At 42.0% G+C, this 21,028-nt stretch overlaps 1 protein-coding gene across 4 annotated transcripts in view; it reads left to right on the top strand.

Annotated features, from left to right (window-relative positions):
• Positions 1 to 4,533: 4,533 nt before the first annotated feature.
• BMX (BMX non-receptor tyrosine kinase) overlaps positions 4,534 to 21,028 on the top strand; it is a 50,124-nt gene continuing 33,629 nt past the window's right edge. The window contains exons 1-5 of one of the 4 annotated variants that reach the window (XM_073799582.1): positions 4,534 to 4,865; positions 12,586 to 12,732; positions 13,560 to 13,664; positions 15,609 to 15,690; positions 19,779 to 19,898. In XM_073799582.1, the coding sequence (XP_073655683.1) occupies positions 4,863 to 4,865; positions 12,586 to 12,732; positions 13,560 to 13,664; positions 15,609 to 15,690; positions 19,779 to 19,898 (457 nt within the window). In that variant the 5' untranslated portion in view covers positions 4,534 to 4,862. The remainder of the gene's footprint in view (positions 4,866 to 12,585; positions 12,733 to 13,559; positions 13,665 to 15,608; positions 15,691 to 19,778; positions 19,899 to 21,028) is intronic. The other 3 variants (XM_073799581.1, XR_012329388.1, XM_019925617.3) reach the window with 3 other exon arrangements.

Genomic DNA, 21,028 nt, shown 5'->3' with positions numbered 1-21,028 from the left:
AAAAAAAGAAAAGAAAAGAAAAACAAACAAACAAAAAACAAACCTTTCTGTGTCCACCCTCACCCTCCACTCACAATCTCCTTTCATGAAGAAAAACCTCGGGTTCCACCATTGAACCTGAGGTTTAATATGCAAGCATCCTTAGGAGAGATGACACATTCATCTTCGATTCCAGTACGTGTAAACTATTCCCATCAGATCCCAACCTCCAAGTACGTTATTTCAGCACCAGGAGACATAAGAGCAGGAGGTGACGGAGTGACGCCCCCAGTGAAGAGATCCCCATGAACAAAGCTCAGGCTGCAGAGCGAAGCTATCAGAGCCCTCGTGGGCTTTACCCCCAGGGAGGAGGGACAGATATTAAAGGTAATAAACAACTACATTATGTAGTCAGTTTTAAGGTGTTAGGTGCTATGAAAAAAAGAAAAAGTAGAACAGAGTAAGGGAGATTGGGAGTGCTGGGTGGAGCGAGCTGTGGTAGTAACAAGATGGTCTAGGTAGGGCTCATTAGGAAGATGCCGTTTGAAGCAGAGCCTGGAGATGAGGAAACGAACCAGTCAGATGCCTGTGATGGTTTGCCAAGTAAAGGAAACAGCCTGGGCAAAGGCCCTGGGGCAGGTGGTGCTCAGAATATTGTAGGAGTGGCAATGTGAGGTAGAAGAATCATAAGATGATGTTAGAGACAGTACTAGGGGACCAGAAGAGGGGGAACCATTGGAGAGTTCAGACAAGAGGAGTGGCCGGCTTTGACTTACACATGAAAGCATCATTCTGGCTAGTCAGTGGGGAACAGACAGCAGGCGGCAAGTGTGGAAGCAGGACGAGCAGGCAGGAGGCGAGCACAATATTCCAGATGACGGATGGTGGCAACTTAGACCAGTAGGTAGCAGTAGAGGTGGTGCAAAGTGGCCAAATTTGGGATATATTTTGACAATATGGCTAACCATATTTCGTGATGGATCAGATGTTGGTTGTGAAAGAAGGGTAAAAGTCAAGGGTGATTCCACATTCTTTGGCCTGAGCAACTGGAAGGCTACATTTGCTCTCAGCTGAGAAGGAAAGCCTATAGGAGGAGCTGGTTTGTGGGGTTAGTCGGGAGGTCACCTTTGGACATGTTACGTTTGACATGGTTATTAGATATTCCAAGTATCGGGCTTCCCTGGTGGCACAGTGGTTGAGAGTCCGCCTGCCAATGCAGGGGACACGGGTTCGTGCCCCGGTCCGGGAAGATCCCACATGCCGTGAAGCGGCTGCACCCGTGAGCCATGGCCGCTGAGCCTGCGTGTCCGGAGCCTGTGCTCCGCAACGGGAGAGGCCACAACAGTGAGAGGCCCGCTTACCGCAAAAAAAAAAAAAAAAAAAAAAAAAAAAAATTTCCCTAGGACTGTGCTGGAGCAGCTCCTCAAAGGAGGTTTTTAGATATTCCAAGTATAGATGGACAAGGTGACAGTCGAATACAAGTCTGGAATTCAGGGGAGAGGACCTGGCTGAAATTTGGAACCATAAGTATATAGATGGTGTTTAAAGCCATGACTCAAATGAATTTTTTTTTTTACATCTTTATTGGAGTATAATTGCTTTACAATGGTGTGTTAGTTTCAGCTTCACAACAAAATGAATCAGTTATACATATACATATGTTCCCATATCTCTTCCCGCTTGCGTCTCCCTCCCTCCCACCCTCCCTATCCCACCCCTCCAGGCGGTCACAAAGCACCGAGCTGATCTCCCTGTGCTATGCGGCTGCTTCCCACTAGCTATCTACCTTACGTTTGGTAGTGTATATATGTCCATGCCTCTCTCTCGCTTTGTCACAGTTTACCCTTCCCCCTCCCCATAGTCTCAAGTCCATTCTCTAGTAAGTCTGTGTCTTTATTCCTGTTTCACCCCTAGGTTTTTCATGACATTTTTTTTTCTTAAAGTCCATATATATGTGTTAGCATACGGTATTTGTCTCTCTCTTTCTGACTTACTTCACTCTGTATGACAGACTCTAGGTCTATCCACCTCATGACAAATAGCTCAATTTCGTCTCTTTTTATGACTAAGTAATATTCCATTGTATATATGTGCCACATCTTCTTTATCCATTCATCCGATGATGGACACTTAGGTTGTTTCCATCTCTGGGCTATTGTAAATAGAGCTGCAATGAACATTTTGGTACATGACTCTTTTTCAATTATGGTTTTCTCAGGGTATATGCCCAGTAGTGGGATTGCTGGGTCATATGGTAGTTCTATTTGTCGTTTTTTAAGGAACCTCCATACTGTTCTCCATAGTGGCTGTACCAATTCACATTCCCACCAGCAGTGCAAGAGTGTTCCCTTTTCTCCACACCCTCTCCAGCATTTATTGTTTCTAGATTTTTTGATGATGGCCATTCTGACTGGTGTGAGATGATATCTCATTGTAGTTTTGATCAAATGAATTTTTTAAAGTAAGAGAAAAATAGACGTCACTCGAAGCCAGAAGAAACACGGACAGACACATTCTCTCTTCCTCCCTCTCCCTCTCTCTCTCTCTCTCTCTCTCTCACACACACACACACACACACACACACACACACACACACACACACACATATAATGGATCCTATCAGGTTCTTTCTTGTTCTAAAAATGTAAGCACTACTGCTCCCAACTGAACAAGCTTGTTTACATCATGAAGCCAAGTCACCCCATGCTGCAGCCCTACACAAACCTGTTGCGCGCTAAAAGCTCACGCAGAGAAGCTCAGAGAAAATTCCTATGGGTCTCCCTGGGTAGAGGTGACAACGCACACCATAATTCGAGCAAATTAAATCACATAACGGAAACAGTAGGTCGCCACAACAAGTTAGAATTGGACTGAAGACATGGAAAATACGAAGCCCAAGAAAAGTTCCGGAGAAGTAGCAGAGGAAGTGAATGAATAGAATAAATACATAAATCTGGGACATTTTGACTCAGAGGAAACCACTCCTCCCAGCTGCCCTTGAGCGTTTCAAGCCGCAAGAAGGGATGAGAATCCCAAGAGGTCGTGCCTAGGTGTTTTCAGCGTTCTGCCACGTCCTCCTCTCCTCCCCTAAACTGACTTTTTATTCTAGAATTGATCTTCAGCCATGCTACCATGTTTAAACCGCAGAGTAAATACAAATCGCCATGTGGGAAAGGTAGTGAATTAGCAGAGTGTAGAATTCATTTATTTGGCCAAGGTGCTTTGCCACTGTCACTCTGCTTCACCATCAATTTCTCGAATGACTGCCTACTTGATTCCTAGAGGATGGAGACCTATGTGGAATCCATCAGTGACTTATTTGCTATCAGGGTGTAATTTCTCCTCTTTTGAATTGTTCTGAAGGACTCTGTCGTCCCCCAAATTCCAGTTTCAAATAATTTATTTTTCAGACACTCTACTGTAATTAAATCTTTATTTGTAGTCCTTCCTCCACTGGACATAAGCCTCCTGAATATGTGCGCTGCCGCTGTTCTGTTTACTGCTGTGTCTCTAGACCTAACAGAATGCTTGGTAGATGGTAGGTTCTCAATAAGACTGAACGAATGAATAGAAATGATGCTCACCCTGTGTCCACTCAAAAGAATACCTCTTTCAAAGTCAGGGGCTTCACCATCCTCTGCCCACCCAAGATTTCATCACAACACAGACGTTTACAAATAAGTTAAAGTAGCCAACAATTTATAAGCTAATATAGTGTGTCAATGCATGCCAAAAGGATGATTTTCTCAGCCATCCATAGCTGAACCCAAAATAAGTCATTAGACTTATTACAGATTACATACAGTCAGTGTGTACTGGAGAAGACGGCAGAATGAATAAAGCCATGATATTATGACTCACAGACACAGGAAACAAACTTATGGTTACCCTAGGGGAAAGGGGGGAGGGATAAATTAGGAGTTTGGGATGAACAGATACACACTACTCTATATAAAATAGATAAACAACAAGGTCCTACTGTAGAGCACAGGGAACTATATTCAATAATAAACTATATTTATTATTATCCTGTAATAAACCATAATGGAAAAGAATTGGAAAAAGAATATATATATATGTATGTATAACTGAATCACTTTGCTGTACACCTGAAACTAACACAACACTGTAAATCAAGTATACTTCAATAAAAAAAATTTTTAATAAAAAATAAAATTTAAAAGTTGTGATGTCATAAATCATTAGAGTGATCATCATAAGTTATTCAAGTGATAATCACATTCTTTCACTGCACTTTTGGTGCCTGGTACGTGAGCCACACCCATCTCTCTTCCATTTCTGGATTTCTTAATTTAAGCTGTGGAAATGTGCTCCTTTTCCATCATTTGACAGTCCTTCTCGCTCATATCCTCTCTGACCTCCCTGGGTCCAGTGTTGAGTTGAAGTTTTCATTGCTTATTCTCTGCACACTTTGGCGTTACCTCATGGTTTCCTGACTCGTGTGAGAGAAGTCAGCATCACAAGCGGGCTTTTGCCGAGATGTTTTCTCGTCCTTTCCAGCGCAGAACTCTCCAAACAAAGAGAGGTTATCACATGTGCCCGAGAGCTGCCTGGGAAAAGCAGGAGCTGTAGTTATCAAAGTTGGAACCTTTATGAAATATGCTTTTGTCTCCGTTTTTGTTGCGCTCAATCAGGTCAACAAGTATTGGCTAAGTGTTGAGCGCGGTTTCCTGTGGGATTGTGTAAGACCTTGCAGGACAATAAACGTTTGGGGGGCACTGAGTAATGCAGCCATTTCTGACCCAGCAGCCGGGAAAATGTGAGGCAATTTGCGGCTGCTGGAAGGAGGACAGCTGCGGCTGAGTCCCTACAAGAGCAGAGCGACCTCACCGCCGTGGACCCGGGCAACAGAGCCAGGCAAAATGGTACGTGGAAGGGCAGGTGGCTCTACAGCGTCACGTCCTACAGGAAAATAGGTTCGGATCTGGGTGTTGTAGAGCCTGAAGTTCACAAACTTGGGGGGAGGGGGGTGCTTTAAGAAAAATAGTGCAAAATTATGAAGGTGAAATTGCTGGGGCTCCTCTGGGGGCTTTGGATGGGACCATGTCATTCGGGGGCCTGCTATAGAAGAGTCACTGGAAATTCCCTCCTAGCTCAAGATCTCGTTCAGGGAACCTGTCAGGTTCTGTGTACATCACCATCAGCTTGATCTAGCTTTGTGTCTATTCCTCTGCTGATTTTCTCCATACTATTCTTAAGCCATTGCCCTTTGAGGACTTTTCTTTATTTCCCCTTTATTTACTTTTTTAATTGAAGTGTAGTCGATTTAGAGTGTTGTGTTAGTTTCAGGCGTACAGTAAAGTGAGTCAGTCATACATATATATATATATACACATATTTACAAAAATCTATCCTTTTTCAGATGATTTTCCATTATAGGTCCTTCTGTGACTTTTCATATTGGCTTTGTAATTGCTCCCCAAAAGACAAAAAAAATGTTAGTCATGCCTTCTTTTACTTATCTGTGCTTTATAATGGGTTTTTTTTTTTTGCTACGAATATTTATTCTTAGCTTCCTGAAGTCTCCCTAAGTCAGGGGCCTGCGGGTATTCTAGATGGAGGTAGAAAGATGGGAGGGAGGTGAACCACACAGTTGCAGCCACATACATAGAATTTTGAAAGTTCTCGCAGACCATGATGGTTTCATTGGATTTAAAAGGTAGTACAACTGTAATGTGCTCTAGGTCATTGCTTTTCCAACTCCCATGTGCACATAAGTCACCTGGGTATCTCACTAAAATGCAGATTCTGATGCACTAGGGCTGGGGTGGGATCTGAGAGTATGAATTTCAAACAAGCTCCCAGGGTATGCTGATACTGCCTGTCCGTGGGCCACACTTGGAGTAACATCCACGTACTTCTTTGTTAGAAATCGGTGGCACAAATACACAGTCAAACTGATTTTAAGGTAACCAGTCCCAGGATTGCAAGGCCGTAACAGAGCCACGGAGCAGGTACTTGTTGACGAGAGAAGGCGTGAGGTGTCTTCCCCTCCCAGTATCTCCTATCCCCAGGGGGCTGGGGGAAGGAGGGTGAGGACTAAACTTTTATGTTGAGGTCATCTCGTTGTCTCCAGTTTTTACACTTTGCTATGGTCTTTTTAAAAACTTCGCCTACAGAGTGATGAGGGGAAGGGGTGCAGGTTTCTGCAACACCTACTAGGGTGCTAGGCCATAGCATAGAGACAGGCCAGGGATCTGAACCCCCCAAAGCTTGGTGCTTTTGTCCACACCAACCTGTATCCTTAGCAGTGTTACGTGTTAAACTAATTCAGCACGATGTATTAGGACGTGAATTTATCACTTTTTGCTTTTCTTCTAAGGAAGGTGCCCAGAGGGGTGCGCTGGGCAGAGGGGAGGGAGCAGAAGGAAAGAGGCTGCTGAAAAGAAGGAAAGGCCTTAGCAAAGCTCTGTGAGGCACTGAAGATGAGCTTCACACCAAAAGCAAATTTTAGCTCTAACAGGAAAGGCATTGGCATTCTCTGTGCAAAAATGGCTTCCTAAAGTGTGTGCTTTCCATAAATTCATTTTGGAGCAACCAAGGTATGGTGTCTCAAAATGCTGGATTCAAGTGTCAACGTTAAAGGATTTCTGTCCGTATCATGCCGAGATCAACTGTAACTTTCTCTCGCCTGCAAAATGTCCTATGAAACGGGGATTCGTCAGCTTCTGTGCAGCTGGTATTTGTCTTTGGCCAGCATCTTAAGAGTCGTATTTTTGAACCACTTTACCTGATTCTGAGTTAAGCTTTCTGTTCCTGTTTAACTTACCATCATATTTTGTTCAGTTATTTAGCAGGAAGATAAGCAGGCCTGACCTTGGGCAAGTATCTGAAGGTCAAGTTTGCCACAGGTCCACCATTTTGGCTTTCGGAGCCCCCAACCCAGTCCGCACTTGGAGCGTCTGCCCTTTCCTTCCCGCCCTCCCCCCTCCACTGCCCTCCCACCACACGTATTATTTTAATATCTTGCCACCTACCAAAATCTTAGGTAAATGATACGTAAAGTAAGGGAGGATAACCAAATCAAATAAAGGGGTAAGGAATTGCTACCCTCATCTCTCAATTCTAAAAAATAAAACTTTAAAGCCACCATCCTGAGCCAGCCAGGGAATATACATTTTAATTGAGGGAGCTATCCAGTGGCCCCCATTAACTATACATACCTTTCTCCCTTCCTGTCCTGACTCCTGCGCCCCTTTTGCACCACTTAGAATTTATTCCAACTTCTGAGATTGTATGTTCTTACCTGTTTTCAAAACGTGGGCTAGAGTTTTGCTATTTAACACTGCTTGAGAGGTTCCTGCTGAAAGAAGGAACCTCTAAAGGTTCCTTATTTATAGGTCACGTCTTTCTGATATTTCCAGTAAAACCTCCCTTGCGTGTACCTGGTCAGGCTCAAATTTATGCCTAGTTCTACCAGACCACAGGCTTTAGCAAGGCTGTCATACATTTAGCTGAACACATAGATCTCTTTTAGTGTATTTATTGCCATGATGGTGTGGGCAAGTGTCCCAGGCAGGACACCAGTGATCTGGCTCCGTGGGCTGTGTCTCTCTAGTCACAGTGTCGTGATTCTGGCTAAGTCACCTAGGCCGCCAGGGCTCAGTGGTGCATCAATAAAATGACTTCTAGGGTTCCTACCACCTTTGATACCCTGTGGCTGCCTTCCTACATTTAGGTTAGAGCCTTCTCTGATTAGGAGCGTTACACAGCTGGCATATCCTTCTCTAACATCTGCGTTGTGGTCAAGAATATGGGCTGGGCACAGACATAGAAAACAAACTTATGCTTACCAAAGGGGAAAGGGCAGGGAGGGCTACACTAGGAGTTTGGGATTAACAGATACACACCACTACATATAAAATAGATAAACAACGAGGACCTACTGTATAGCACAGGGAACTCTACTCAATATTCTGTAATAACCTATGTGGGAAAAGAATCTGAAAAAGAATATATATATATATATATATCTGAATCACTGTGCTCTACACCTGAAACTAACACAATATTGTAAATCAACTATACTTCAATAAAAAAGAATGGATAAGCAACAAGGATATATTGTACAGCACAGGGAAATAGAGCCATTGTTTTCTAATAACTTTAAAAGGAATGTAATCTAAAAAAATATTGAATCAGTATGCTGTACACCTGAAACTAATATTTTAAATCAACTATACTTCAATTAAATTTTTTTTTATATTTCTCCAACATAAAATAAAATGAATATGGGCTATGGAGTTAGACTGCCTGGATTCAGACCCCAGCTCCTGCGCACTTGCAGTGTGGCCTGGTCGGTTTACTTACCTGTGACAGCGTCATCAGCTATAAGCAGGGAATGATGCTGCAACCTACCCCGCAGGGGGGCTTTGTTACAACTTACCCCACAGGATGGGGCTGTTTACGGCCTACCCCATAGGGCCGTTGTGACCAGTAAACAAATGCATCTTTTTAAGGTTCTTTAAAGAGCTCCTGGCACTTCGTGAGCCCTCCTTAAATGTTAGCCAGGATTATCATCACCGCGATCACTCACATCCTTCAAGGTCCAATCTGAATGCCCTCTCTTCCATAATATCTTTCTCAATTATCTTAAGAAAAATAATAAGTTTTCCTTCCTCGGGCCTTTTGTAGCAAAGAGTAAGGACTCCTCTCTAACTTGAGTTGTTTCTCTCCACCTTTTTCTCTTTTAATCATAAATAACTTATGGGTACCCATAGCGTGCCCAGTATTTTCACATAAAGTTCCTCATTTAAGTCACAGAAAGTGAAAGAGCTGTTACCCGTTTCATTTCACAGGTGAGAAAACTAACATTTACAGCACGGAAGGGGCTTGGTCAGGGTGACACAGTGCACGAGTGACACTCCTGTCACCTCTTGGAAGGCTTCTGAGTCTACCAGTCCACAGCAAGCTTGCATATCCCTGAGCTACTGAAACTCTCTCTCAAACCCGTTCATTGTCACTCGAGCACACTGTAGGCTCAACATCAAGTGTGCCGCACAGATGTGCAGGCTTGAACTCCTTACTCTCATGATATCGTTTCCTTAGAAATGCTAAGTAACCATAATGATTCCAAGTCTGGTTAATTCAGCATGCACCTTTTATGTTTAAAACTTACACAGTGGTTGCTGACTTCCTTATAGAAAATACTGTACTGATTTCTGACAGGCTTTTTTTTTTGGCCTCCCCTTCACTTTAATCTTTCTAGTTTCATGTGTTTATGGAAATAGGCAGCCTGAGCTATTTGGTAAGCAAATTGATGTGTCTATTCTATGTAGGTAGTGATATATGAGTGTCCAGCCAAATCGCACCAGCTTCTCTATGGAAATAGATTTCTGGTTTCTAGCTTTAGGATCAAATTTTATTTTGTTTAGTTTAAAAAAAAAAAAAAAAACCTTCCCAACTGAATTTCCCTTAAATGTGGGTAGGCAGAGCCGAGTTTGCTAGTCGCTGGACAGGCGGTTGAGTGAACAGTGGCCCTGGAGCCCCGTTGACTTACTGTCCTAATATGAGGCGAGACGTTCCATTTCTAAAAATTAGTCCTCACCATAGAAATGCCTTCAGTTTAGAATCGAGGCTACTCTAGGAGAAGAGGGAAGTACAAGGAAGGGATAGAAGCAAATAGAAGGAGAAAGGCAGGTCCAAACTTGATCAGGAACCAAGTATTGTCTCAGAAGAAACTGATCGGGAGGTGAAAGAAGTGTGAGTCATCAAAACAGGGTTCTTGAACTTTGTTAAGATGCTCTGGAATCCAGCTTAGGGAGTGGAACTTTGAAGGACTTCAGAGGCAGGTGGCTCCAGGTGTGTGTGACATGAGAACCATAGATTACAGACACGTATGCACAGCATGTGGACTCATTTTTGTGAAAATAAACACCTGCATGTGTAATTTGAAAAAAATCTAAAGGTATGTTCACCAAAAAGTTAAGTTTTCTTTTGCTTGTCTGTAGTTCTTGCTTTTGTCGAATAAACATATATCACATATGATTTTAAAGATGAAAGCCAAAAAATTCACAAAGGGCAGGATTTGGAATAAACATTTTTGTTAAAATTTGACAAATTATATTTCATTAGATGCAACGACGTGTATAAACTCTTGGAGATTTATTAGAAAATGTTCTTGAGGACTTGGTACCTTCCTTTCTACTCGATGTCCTTCTTCCCTTCAACATACAGAAGCGACTGTGAATTTCATTTGTCAGTGGTTTCAGTGGCTCATCATATTCATTTTTTAGATAAAATTCCCCAAGAAACCATTCTTCATGTGATGAATGCGCAAGTTCTATAAACAGAGAAGCATGTGTATCATCATGTAGTACGAGAAGGGCTGTGCTCTACCTTGGACATTGGGATTTGCATTTTTAAAACAGTGCTCTTAATGTTACAAATTGATTCAGCGTCTGAAAATAAGTGTTGAAAAGTTAACTTCGTATTCAACTAACCAGATCTATTTAACTACCACTCTGCTTTGAGGAGGAATGTTTTAGCTGTGGATGTAAAAGACATTTGACAAGAGTTTTCACAGTGTTCTCTTTCTGCTTTGTTAGTTAATTTTTTTCATGGAGAAATTTAAAAGGCGAAAAGTTCCCTACACCTCTGCCCAGTGTGATATGGCTCCTCCAAAGGGAACTTTAACTCACAAAAAGTAGACATTCCAGAGTTTCAGTAAGTCTTCAAGCAAATTCTCTTCCGGCCATAGACTACGGGTGTAGAAAATAATCTTATCTGAACAGGCGTGTGCGCAGAGGTTACCACGGAGGCAAAGGTGAAGGGAGGCGTGCTCCCTGCCTTCCCAGGGCCGGCTGGGTTGACTGTGTCCTGATCTCTGCCTCATCTTTGAGTCCAGGAAAAAGAAACCAGTGGCCATGGAGAATAGCACTCACTGGGCTCAAAAGGAAACCCATTCTACTTTCACAAAAGAATTATACTTTATTTCCAGGTAAAACAATATTCAAAGCAAAAAGTGGCCAAGTCTTTATTATATTCAGTGGCTAAGATTTCTACTACTTCTGCCTAGGAGACGAACAATGCCCTTGGAGAACATGTAGATATGTTCTGACTGTGTAGATAAATAATAAAAGCTGATTTGCTTGATTCCCATCTTTAGAGTGGTGTAGCCTATGTCAGGAGGGAAGCTGGCTGGGCCTGACCATGGTTTATTCAACGCCAAGCAGAGTTTCTTAGTCTCCCTTTCTTCCACTCCTACCATAGTGGGCCCATCATACTCTGCGGCCATGCCCCTTAGTGACTGTGTGGCTGCTTCCTGATCAGGTGATAGATAGGATGCAAATATCTTCTTTTTAATGCACGACCCTGGCATAGCCAGAGGGAAAATGAGTGCGGTGTCTCAGAGCAGTGACTTTTTGCCTAGAGCTTGAGAGTGGAAGACCTACAAGCACACTTCTTCAGCTCTGTGGAAATTAAGGTGAGTGAAGTTAACTGCCTTCAGATTATCAATAAACAAAGAAAGACAGTAATGATGGGGCATCTGACTGCTAATAAGCACGTGATTTCACAAAGCAAAGAGCATAAGGAGGTTGGTCTCTTGTGGCCGACTGCTCAGCATTGCTTTTCATTACTAGACCTGATACCAGACAGAGGGTTGAAGCAACAGTCTTAGTAGAACCAGAAAATGAATGCATTTATTTTCCAGAAATACCTTAACTTTTAATGTTTTATGCAGTTTTGGAAGAAAAAGCAAGAGTGTTTTTAGTTTATGAAGCACCAATTCTTTCAGTTCTTTTAAATCTCTTTTGACAGCTTTTGAAAATGTTTTATGCTCAGAAACAGTGAAAATTATACCCAAGTCCTTTATGCTAAAGATCTGATCATGTTCAGGGACTGTGGTGTCATTTACAACAATATCAGAGTCTCACAGTGGTTTGGATAATTTGATCCAACAATGGGCCACATTAGTGGAGAGAAATTTCAGCTGATCAGTTACTTCAGACACGATGAACTGTCTGGAGTTCAGATTGTTTAAAGTTGGATGATATTCAATTCAATTCAACAGATGTCCCTAAAATGTTTAAGGAAAAAGGAGAATTTTGACATGGTGGTCTGGAAGGTAGTGTGAAGATGGTGAATTTATGATCCAAAGTGGGAGATGAGTACACTGCATAAAATGCTATAAAAATATCAACGTATTTAAACACGTCAAAGCCAAGGCAGTAGGAAAAAAGTGCAGGAATGTGTGTGTTTAAGAGCCTGCTTCAGGGCTTCCCTGCTGGCGCAGTGGTTGGGAGTCCTCCTGCCGATGCAGGGGACACGGGTTCGTGTCCCAGTCTGGGAAGATCCCATATGCCGCGGAGCGGCTGGGCCCGTGAGCCATGGCCGCTGAGCCTTGCTCGTCCGGAGCCCGTGCTCCGCAATGGGAGAGGCCACAACAGTGAGAGGCCCGCGTACCGCAAAAAAAAAAAAAAAGAGCCTGCTTCATTGCATTTTCCTCTATACTGTTAAATCTAATTTAAAAAAACTATTTGTATTATCCGTTAATGAGAAATAGTTGAATAAAAATTATGAAAGCTAAAAGACAACCTAGCTAGATGCTGCCAACATTCATTCTGATCATTTTATTTTATTTAGGACGACAATATGAACACAGAATCCATTCTAGAAGAACTCCTTCTCAAAAGGTCACAGCAAAAGAAGAAAATGTCACCCAATAATTACAAAGAGCGGCTTTTTGTTTTGACCAAAACAAACCTCTCCTACTATGAATATGACAAAATGGTGAGACCCTATTTATTTCATTGTTTTTAATGCTACTTATTTTTCTCAAGTCTCCACAAAGTGCTTAATATAAGGAAACATCAGGTTTCTTAGCAAACACAGTAAAAATCAACTTGTACTCATCACATTGTCTTTTCTTAGCCAAGTTATAATTAATTCAAGATAAAGCATTTTCAAACATTGCTTAACTTTACTAAGGCAAATTGTAACTTTAGAACAGTGGTTCTCAACTGAGGGTGATTTTGCCCTCCAAAGGATACTTGGCAATGGCTGGGGACATTTTTGGTCGTCATCACTGCGGGAGGGGGGCAGTTTGCTACTGGCATCGAGTGGGTGGAGGCCAGGAATGCAGCTAAACATCCTACAGTGCCCAGGCTGGCTCCACCACAAAGAATCATCTGGCCCCGAATAGTGCTGAAGGTGAGAAACCCTGTCTTAACAAATGCTGAAAGTAAGACTATTTCTGTGCAGCTGAGAATTCTATCACAGTAGAAATACTGAAATACTGTCATAAAATTGAAACAAGATGAAGATGCTTAATCTTCCTGAATAGATTAACCATATGGCAGGTGATCTGAAATGTGTTTCAAGATTAACAAAAAAAATTAAGTGCTGCTTGAAGACTTGCTCTTGGAGGAGTTTATGTCCACACTCGAAAAATATATTCTCTCATCATTAGACTTTGACTATTATGGAATAATTGGAGTGATTCTCACGTGCCCATCTCATCTCCCAATCTCCCTCCTAAGTGTAACGTTAACTTGATTCTGTTCTTTGTGCACCACTGTATATCACGCGAGGCATCTTATATTTTCCTTTTAATTCAGAAAAGAGGCAGCAGAAAAGGATCAATTGAGATTAAGAAAATCAGATGTGTGGAGAAAGTAAATCTTGAGGAGCAGACCCCCGTGGAGAGACAGTACCCATTTCAGGTAAGGGGAGGGATAACATTCCATCGGATGGATGACTCTCCTTTTAATATTTGCTATTATGAACTCAGTATTGGAGGGGATAAAGATGTTGCTAAATGATTCATTAAGACGATGGCAGGTGCTTATATCTGTGTAACCATAGAGAGCATTCTCAACCTCTCTCTGAATCTGGAACATCCCCAGATGGGATTGGGGCCGTTTGCTAAAATTCTATCCACCAACCTGCCTTCCCTGGTGGGAGAGAAAGATAGATGAGTGTGTAGGCCTTAGTGCTCTGACTTGCCTTGGGGTCTGATGATCTCTTTCATCAAACATTGCGCAGCATTTCCAATATGCTACAAGGTACTAGGCACACTACCCCTGTCCCCAAGGCATTTACAGAGCATTACGATGCAGGGAGGTGAGTGTTAAGACGAAGGCGGCAGCGTAGCCATGGTGTCCCAGAACGGAGAAGCTGCACTTCTCACTCCCAGAGGTCAGGGAGGTTTCCTGTTGGAGGTGACACTCAGGTCGGTAAGGACAATGGGAGTTTAGCCCAGCAAAAACAGGAAGGGCAGCGAAACCAAAGAAACAGCAGATGTCATGACCCTGGTAGGTGAAACAGTGTGGCATGTTTGGAGAAATCCGGGTGGTGCTCAGAATTAAGGAGCCCCATGAAAGAGTGAGAGACGAGCCTGGAGAGGTAGCCAGGGCCATATCACAAATGGCTTTGCATAGCACGCTAAGGAGTTTGAATTTTACCCTGAAGTATTTCAAACACTGGTCTCCTACGGAGAGGGTGCCTACAGTACCCCATGGAAGTGACTCGATCTAACACCTGCCCCACTTTTATTATATCAAGAAAACTTATCTTTCTGCTCTAGAGACAGACAGACTGTTCTTCCAATGGTCAGACTACCCTGTGCTACTATGAGGGAACAGTGGGCAAAAAATGAAATAAAATAAAATAATCCAGTCAGTGAACAGTCCATAGTTCCCACTTAAAAAAAAGGAACATTGCCCAATTGGGAAAAACCGGAGGATAGTGTGCTCATGGAAGATGCTTCAAATGAGTATCACCATGGCATGGAATACTCAAAAGAACATGAGCTTTGGAACGCCAGAGCTCCCAGCCCCATTGCTTATATTTGCGTAACCACAGACAACCTTCTCAACCTCTGAGTTTGTTTCTTCATTTGCAAAGTGGGCATAATCATATATTTTTATAGACTTGAAAGGGAATTAAAATGTTAAATTATCTAGGAAAGAGCCCAGAAACTAGTTGGTATTTAATAAATGGTCTGTATTGTTTACCCACAAAAGCTGAATAAACTAGAGAAGGATCTGGGCAAGACACTGGAATGTTCAAACATTTCACCAAGTATCATAAGGAATAGAAAATGACTTATACTGGGGATTCCCAGGGTGGGACATGACCCAAGGGAGTATAGTAACAGGGAGACATATTTTCACTCAATATAAGCATGAACCATAAAATGATCAGAATGAGTGGAAATTGGCAAGGATGGCACAGCAAAAGTAAAGGACATTCTATCCCTGAACATATTTTCAAGGATAGAGCAGATAAACATTTTCCAGTGGGCTATAAATACAGTCATGCACTGGGTTGGTGGATAGACCAGAACACTTCTAAGACACCTGTAATGTCTAACATTTTATACTTTTATAATTCTCCATGGTCCAGGGCATTCCTGCTGAGGCCTCAATGTTCACTGCTGTCAGATGCATCATTGCCGTGATTTTCCAAAGCGTAGAGGTGTCTGGGATAATATAAACTGAGGGGTGGAGGATAAAAATAACTAGATTTAAAAAATCTAATTCCAGAGCTAATGTGTATTATATAGGCAAACTCAGTGTTTCTCTTGGATAACAAAAATTTGTAGTTGTACCAGAGTGAACTATAACACAATTATATCTAAATGCACCAAATCTTTTCCTTTCCAGATTGTCTATAAAGATGGGCTTCTCTATGTGTATGCATCAAATGAAGAGAGCCGAAGTCAGTGGTTGAAAGCATTACAAAAAGGTAATTTTTTTAAAATGTCATCAAAGGGAGTCTCTGACTGAGCTCTTTTGAGGCTTAGTGGAGGACAGATATGGCAATAAAAGGGCCTAGCACCAATAGAGAAATCTGTTGATTTTCCTACCAACCTCAGAGAATGTGCTGCACTCATCCTTGTTTTGCATTCGCTTTGTTACCTAGAGGAAGCCTGGGCATCGTGTTCCCTTTCCTGCCCAGCACACACCTGGCTATTGTGCCTTCCCCACAGCTAGGAGGAAGCCAGACCACCTGCTCTCCACCCACTGTGCTTGCCTTTATCAGAGCAAAGTCTAGATCCTCATGGGGCTCTCTCTTGGGTCCCGTAGCTACTGTACTTTGGGTATTTACAGAAAATTATGTCTAATACTTACTAATACTTATCATTTGCCAGCTACTGTGTCAAGTAGTTGGAAACATTTTCTTAGGTAATCCTCTCGACAACTCCACGGCAAGGGGTAATAATACTATTCTCCATTTTTCAGATAAGTGAAATTACACAGACATGGCAAACGTCACATACCTAATTATGGAGAACACATAATTCAATTACCCAAACCCAACTTTTAAACAGTACAGTATAAATGCCAGGCAAAACTGGGAATTTCATGAAACATTTATTTAGTGATTCTTAGGCTGCCCTGGTAACAACCTTTGACAGAAGAGAGAAAATTATTACTAATTTGGCACTATGATGTTTCTCCCTATGATATTTTTATTTTAAAGGTGGGTAATGGTATGAGGACAATATTTAACTCAAACGAGTGACTCTGTTGGTGGAATTTCAGATATTAAGCTCCCAGATGGGGGAAGATTTTACTTCATTTAAGTTTTAGATTCGGGCTCTTCTCACTACCCTTCAAATTACACCACTTAGACAACCACCTCCTCTACTTCAATGCAAATACATCCTTTTTCACTCATAGGGCTTAGTTTTCCCTTTGTATGAAAGGGTTTAGCAACCTATTCTGTAGGAGAATCAAGTGGTCCAGGTAAGAGAAAAGCCTCCCTCTACCTGCCGCCAGCTTGTTGACGTAAGAAGGGCATCCTTCTTAGAGTCACACAAATCTGCGAACAAGTGCTGCTTTGCTGTGTCATCTATAAAACCATCTAACGTCTCTGGGTCTCAGTTTCCTGACCTGTAAAATGGGAGATTAGATTTCTTTATTCCTAGAGCATTCACGAGCCAGCAATGAATGCCTCATAAATACATTAAAGAGTCCGACACACAAACATGAACCACTGTGTTATAGCGGGGCCTCCGGGAGGAGCTCTAAGATGCTGCTTCCCATTCAGTCTCCTTTGGGGGGATTTGCCAGGGGCAGTTGCTATGGAGACACCCCCTGTGTGCAGCTATTTGTCACGCACTAGGGTTCTGTGTGGGTCTTTCTGGAACTATATATGGTAGGCCCTGGGCAGCTCATGTAAAGGCTTATAGAACATAAAAGGAAAGCAGAGAGAGAAGCAGAAGTGAACCTCTTAGCCCCTCATAAGCTGCAGAGAGACCCTATCGCTAAGGCTGCCATATGCATAGTAAGCCATTTGTATCATTTAATAATGCTTTGGGATGCAGGTAAAAAGACACCAAACAGTTGCTGAAACAGATACATGTTTGTTCCTCTTCCATGGCCAGAGGTAAGCAAACCTAGGGCTGGTGCAGCAGCTCAATGAAGTCAGTAGGAACCCTGGCTCCTTCTAGATTCTGCTCTGCCACCCTTAAGAGGTTCCCAGAAAGGCTCTGAGCTTTCCCAGAAGCCCCTCTGCAAACTTTTGCTCGTGTCTCGTTGGCCAGAACTGTGTCTCATGGCCATCTCTGTGTGCAAAGGAAGCTGGAACACAGGATCTGGCTTTTCCAGCCTCTGTGCTGGAAGACAGCAAGAGAGAAGGCGAGTGAGATCAGCTACCATGGCTCTGAATTCAGCTGACCCGATGTGAATAAACTGTATCCTTCTTTCCAAAAAATCAAAACTGTAGGGGGTTTGGCAGGGAAGCTGGCATCTGGGCATTGGAATATAGTAGAAAAAGCCTGGGCCCGAGTCTCAAATACGCTATTGACTAGATTTGTGAACTTGAGCAAGTTGTCTCTGCACCTCAGTTTACTTGACTCTGTAAGAGTCATGATAACAGTAATAGCTCTCCCCAAGGTTGTTGAGTAGGTTCAATGAGATAGTGTGAGGGAAAAATATGCAAATGTAAAGTCCTATACACATAATCAATATATGAGTTCCTCTTATTGTCATTATTAGATGGTGGGAGTGTTGCAATGTGGACTTTTGGACTTGGCTGGAAAACAATTAGTTCCCCAGGAAACCAAATCCATGTAATAGAAAATAATAGGAATTCTGGTACATGGAGACCAGGAGCTTAGAGAGCAGGAAGGCAAGAAATGTGCCCAAGGAACTGCAATGACCATTTGGGACCAAGGTCAGAAACTAGTGTTTTGTAATCTTAACTTCTCTTGCTTTTTGTGACTTTTGTAATAATTTCCCATTAATATTTGGTAAAGTTTTTTTATGCCAGAATTTTCAGCTAAGCTGAGCTGGGTTAAACTAAGGGAATGATATCATTAAAGCCCACTGTTCACTGAGCACCTGCTCTGAGCCAAACACTGTGCTGGATGCTTTACACACATTGGCTCATCTCCTCCCAAGGACCCAGCAAAGTAGATGTTATTATCTCCAAACACTTCCTTGAGTCATGGTTGTAAAGAAGGGGTTTTGTTTGTTTTTTTTGGTTTTTGTTTTGTTTTGTTTTTTACTTTATATTAAAGTTTATTATTCCATTTGGAAAATCTACTGTACAGGGACAAACCCATTGGATTAAGCAGAGTTTTGCTAAAAGCAAAAGACTATCAACTCTTTGGAATATTCCTGATTCCAGCCCAGAGTCGGGCCACAGGACTTTGATCCCAGGAGTTCTCCTGGGATCAAAATAAGGAATCCTCAGGATGAATACAAAATCAAGAAGGAAAGAGTTTAAGTCACACGGAGAACCAGCCCTCCCTACCCGGAGAATCTTCTTGAACTGTTCTCTACTGAGACCTTGTAGGCTTCTATGCTGCATTTCGAGAGAGGTGAATTTGTTGTAGACACAGTATTATACTCCAATATTAGAATTTCGTTTCTTTGGATTCAACATTGCCCTAGTCCCATGGTTTTTTTAAATATGCACATATTTCTAGAAAAGTAGCCCCATAAACCGTTTATTCCTTAGTGGAAACAGGTCAAAAGTCACGGAAGACCAAGAAGGGATGAGGAACTGTTCTAGCTCAGGAAGAACTAGATAACTAAATGCCATGTGTGTTTCTAGATTGGATCCTCGATCAGAAAAAGTGAATGATTACAAAGGGTATTATTGGAATAACTGGAAAAGTTTTGAATACAAAATATATATTAAGTAATAGTATGGTATCAGTGTTAAATTTCTTGAATTTGATAACTGTATTACGGTTATGTAAGGAAATGTCCTTGTTAACAGAAGTTACACGCTCAAGTAGTGATGGATGACATTATTTAGGTCATGATATCTGTGACTTACTCTCAAATGGTTAAGCAAAATACAATAATGATAAAAAATTTTAATAATAATGTGTATGTACAGAGAGAAAATGAGATGAAACAAACAAACAGTTAAAAGCTGGTGACTGTGTGAAGGGTATATGGACATTCACTGCACTATTCTTGCAACTTTTCTGCGATTTGAAATGTTTCAAAATAAAAAGCAGAAGGGGGGGGGGGAGTATATGTTTATTGGAAACTTCTTTTCTTCTTGCTAAGATTTAGTCCTACTCTAAAATCCTAACACCAAGCTGATGCATATATGTAGTTTCTAGCAGTATTTTTTAAAGACTGATAGAAGTTATTGTGTTGTTCTTACTAAAACATGATTAGACTTTTCTTTTTGGCTTTGTAACTTCTGAGGGAAAGACTTATATCCTTTGGGAACCATTTGCCCTTAGGCTGGTTGCTAGCAAAATGAGGTTTTCATTGTTTTCTGATAACAGCACTTACTGAATGTGTTTCTTCTCTCGGGCCAACGTTTACTCATGCTGTGCTTTCTTCCTGTCTGCTCCCCAGAGATAAGGGGCAACCCCCATCTGCTGATCAAGTACCACAGTGGGTTCTTCGCCTACGGGAAGTTCCTGTGCTGCCAGCAGAGCTGCAAAGCGGCCCCAGGATGTACTCTCTGGGAAGCATGTAATGTGACCCCTCTGTTGGGCTGGACCCTGGGTGGACGATGCCCTTTAGGCAAACCTGGCAAATGCCAGAAGAGCTCGCCAGTTCAGGAAAACAAGATGTGCCACATTGGTCAGCATCATGAATATCCAGCTTCGAACATGATATCTAGCAAATGAAATCTAATTCCAGGGTCAACTGAGTCATGTTCCTTAAAATAATAACAATATGAACATCTGCCATTCATTCATGTCATGAGAAATATTTTTAAACGGAAATCATAAATCAAGCAAGGAGCTGTTTATTTCCTCCCAAAATTCTTCCTGGTTGAAGATAAACTCCAGATGGGTAGAACGTGGTGAACATATCACCATGGTGCACAAACTAACATCATAAACTTAAAAAACCAACATTCTTTTCAAAAATATGTCCAAGGATAAAATTTAAGTAACACTTTTAATCACCATATATACCAAAATGATGGATGGCCAAGTTTTCAAAGATATATTTAACGTGGTTTGCCATTCTGTACATGTTTGCTGATTTCTTAATAACATCACAGAAAGTAGTGTAGGGTTTGCTTTACGTGCAATCGGATTCTACCCAGAGTTTTATTCCCAGGGAAATCTGCCTGACACTTTATCCAGGGACAGAAAGCCCACTGAGTGGCTTTGAAGGGCTAACGGAGGGAAAGAATTATGCTGGTTTTTGCTTGTGCCCTACGGGGTCCTACTGTATCACCAGGATACTTACATGAAGCAGTCATATACTTTAGAAGTTTATCATTGTTTAACAACATGAAGTTGTTGATAAATAAGAAGGAGAACTTATTTTGGTAACAGTTTTACCAGCCTGGACAAACTATGCTTGGACTATAATGACTTTAAAGAATTAAATGAGATCAGCTGCATGATAACAACTTCAAGAACTGTAAAACAAGGATGTGAAATATTATTCAAATTCACCCTACAATAGTATTGACCCCCGACAATCGTGTTAATGTTACTATGGGTAATTTTACAACAAAATCAGTGACTAGGGCTTCCCTGGTGGCGCAGTGGTTGAGAGTCCGCCTGCCGATGCAGGGGACACGGGTTCGTGCCCCGGTCCGGGAAGACCCCACATGCCGCGGAGCGGCTAGGCCCGTGAGC

The sequence above is a fragment of the Tursiops truncatus genome, chromosome X, assembly GCF_011762595.2.
Source record: "Tursiops truncatus isolate mTurTru1 chromosome X, mTurTru1.mat.Y, whole genome shotgun sequence".
NCBI classification, from domain to species: Eukaryota; Metazoa; Chordata; class Mammalia; order Artiodactyla; family Delphinidae; genus Tursiops; species Tursiops truncatus.
The sequence above is the reverse complement of the archived record's forward strand: the minus strand, read 5'-3'. Positions and strand labels throughout refer to the sequence as shown.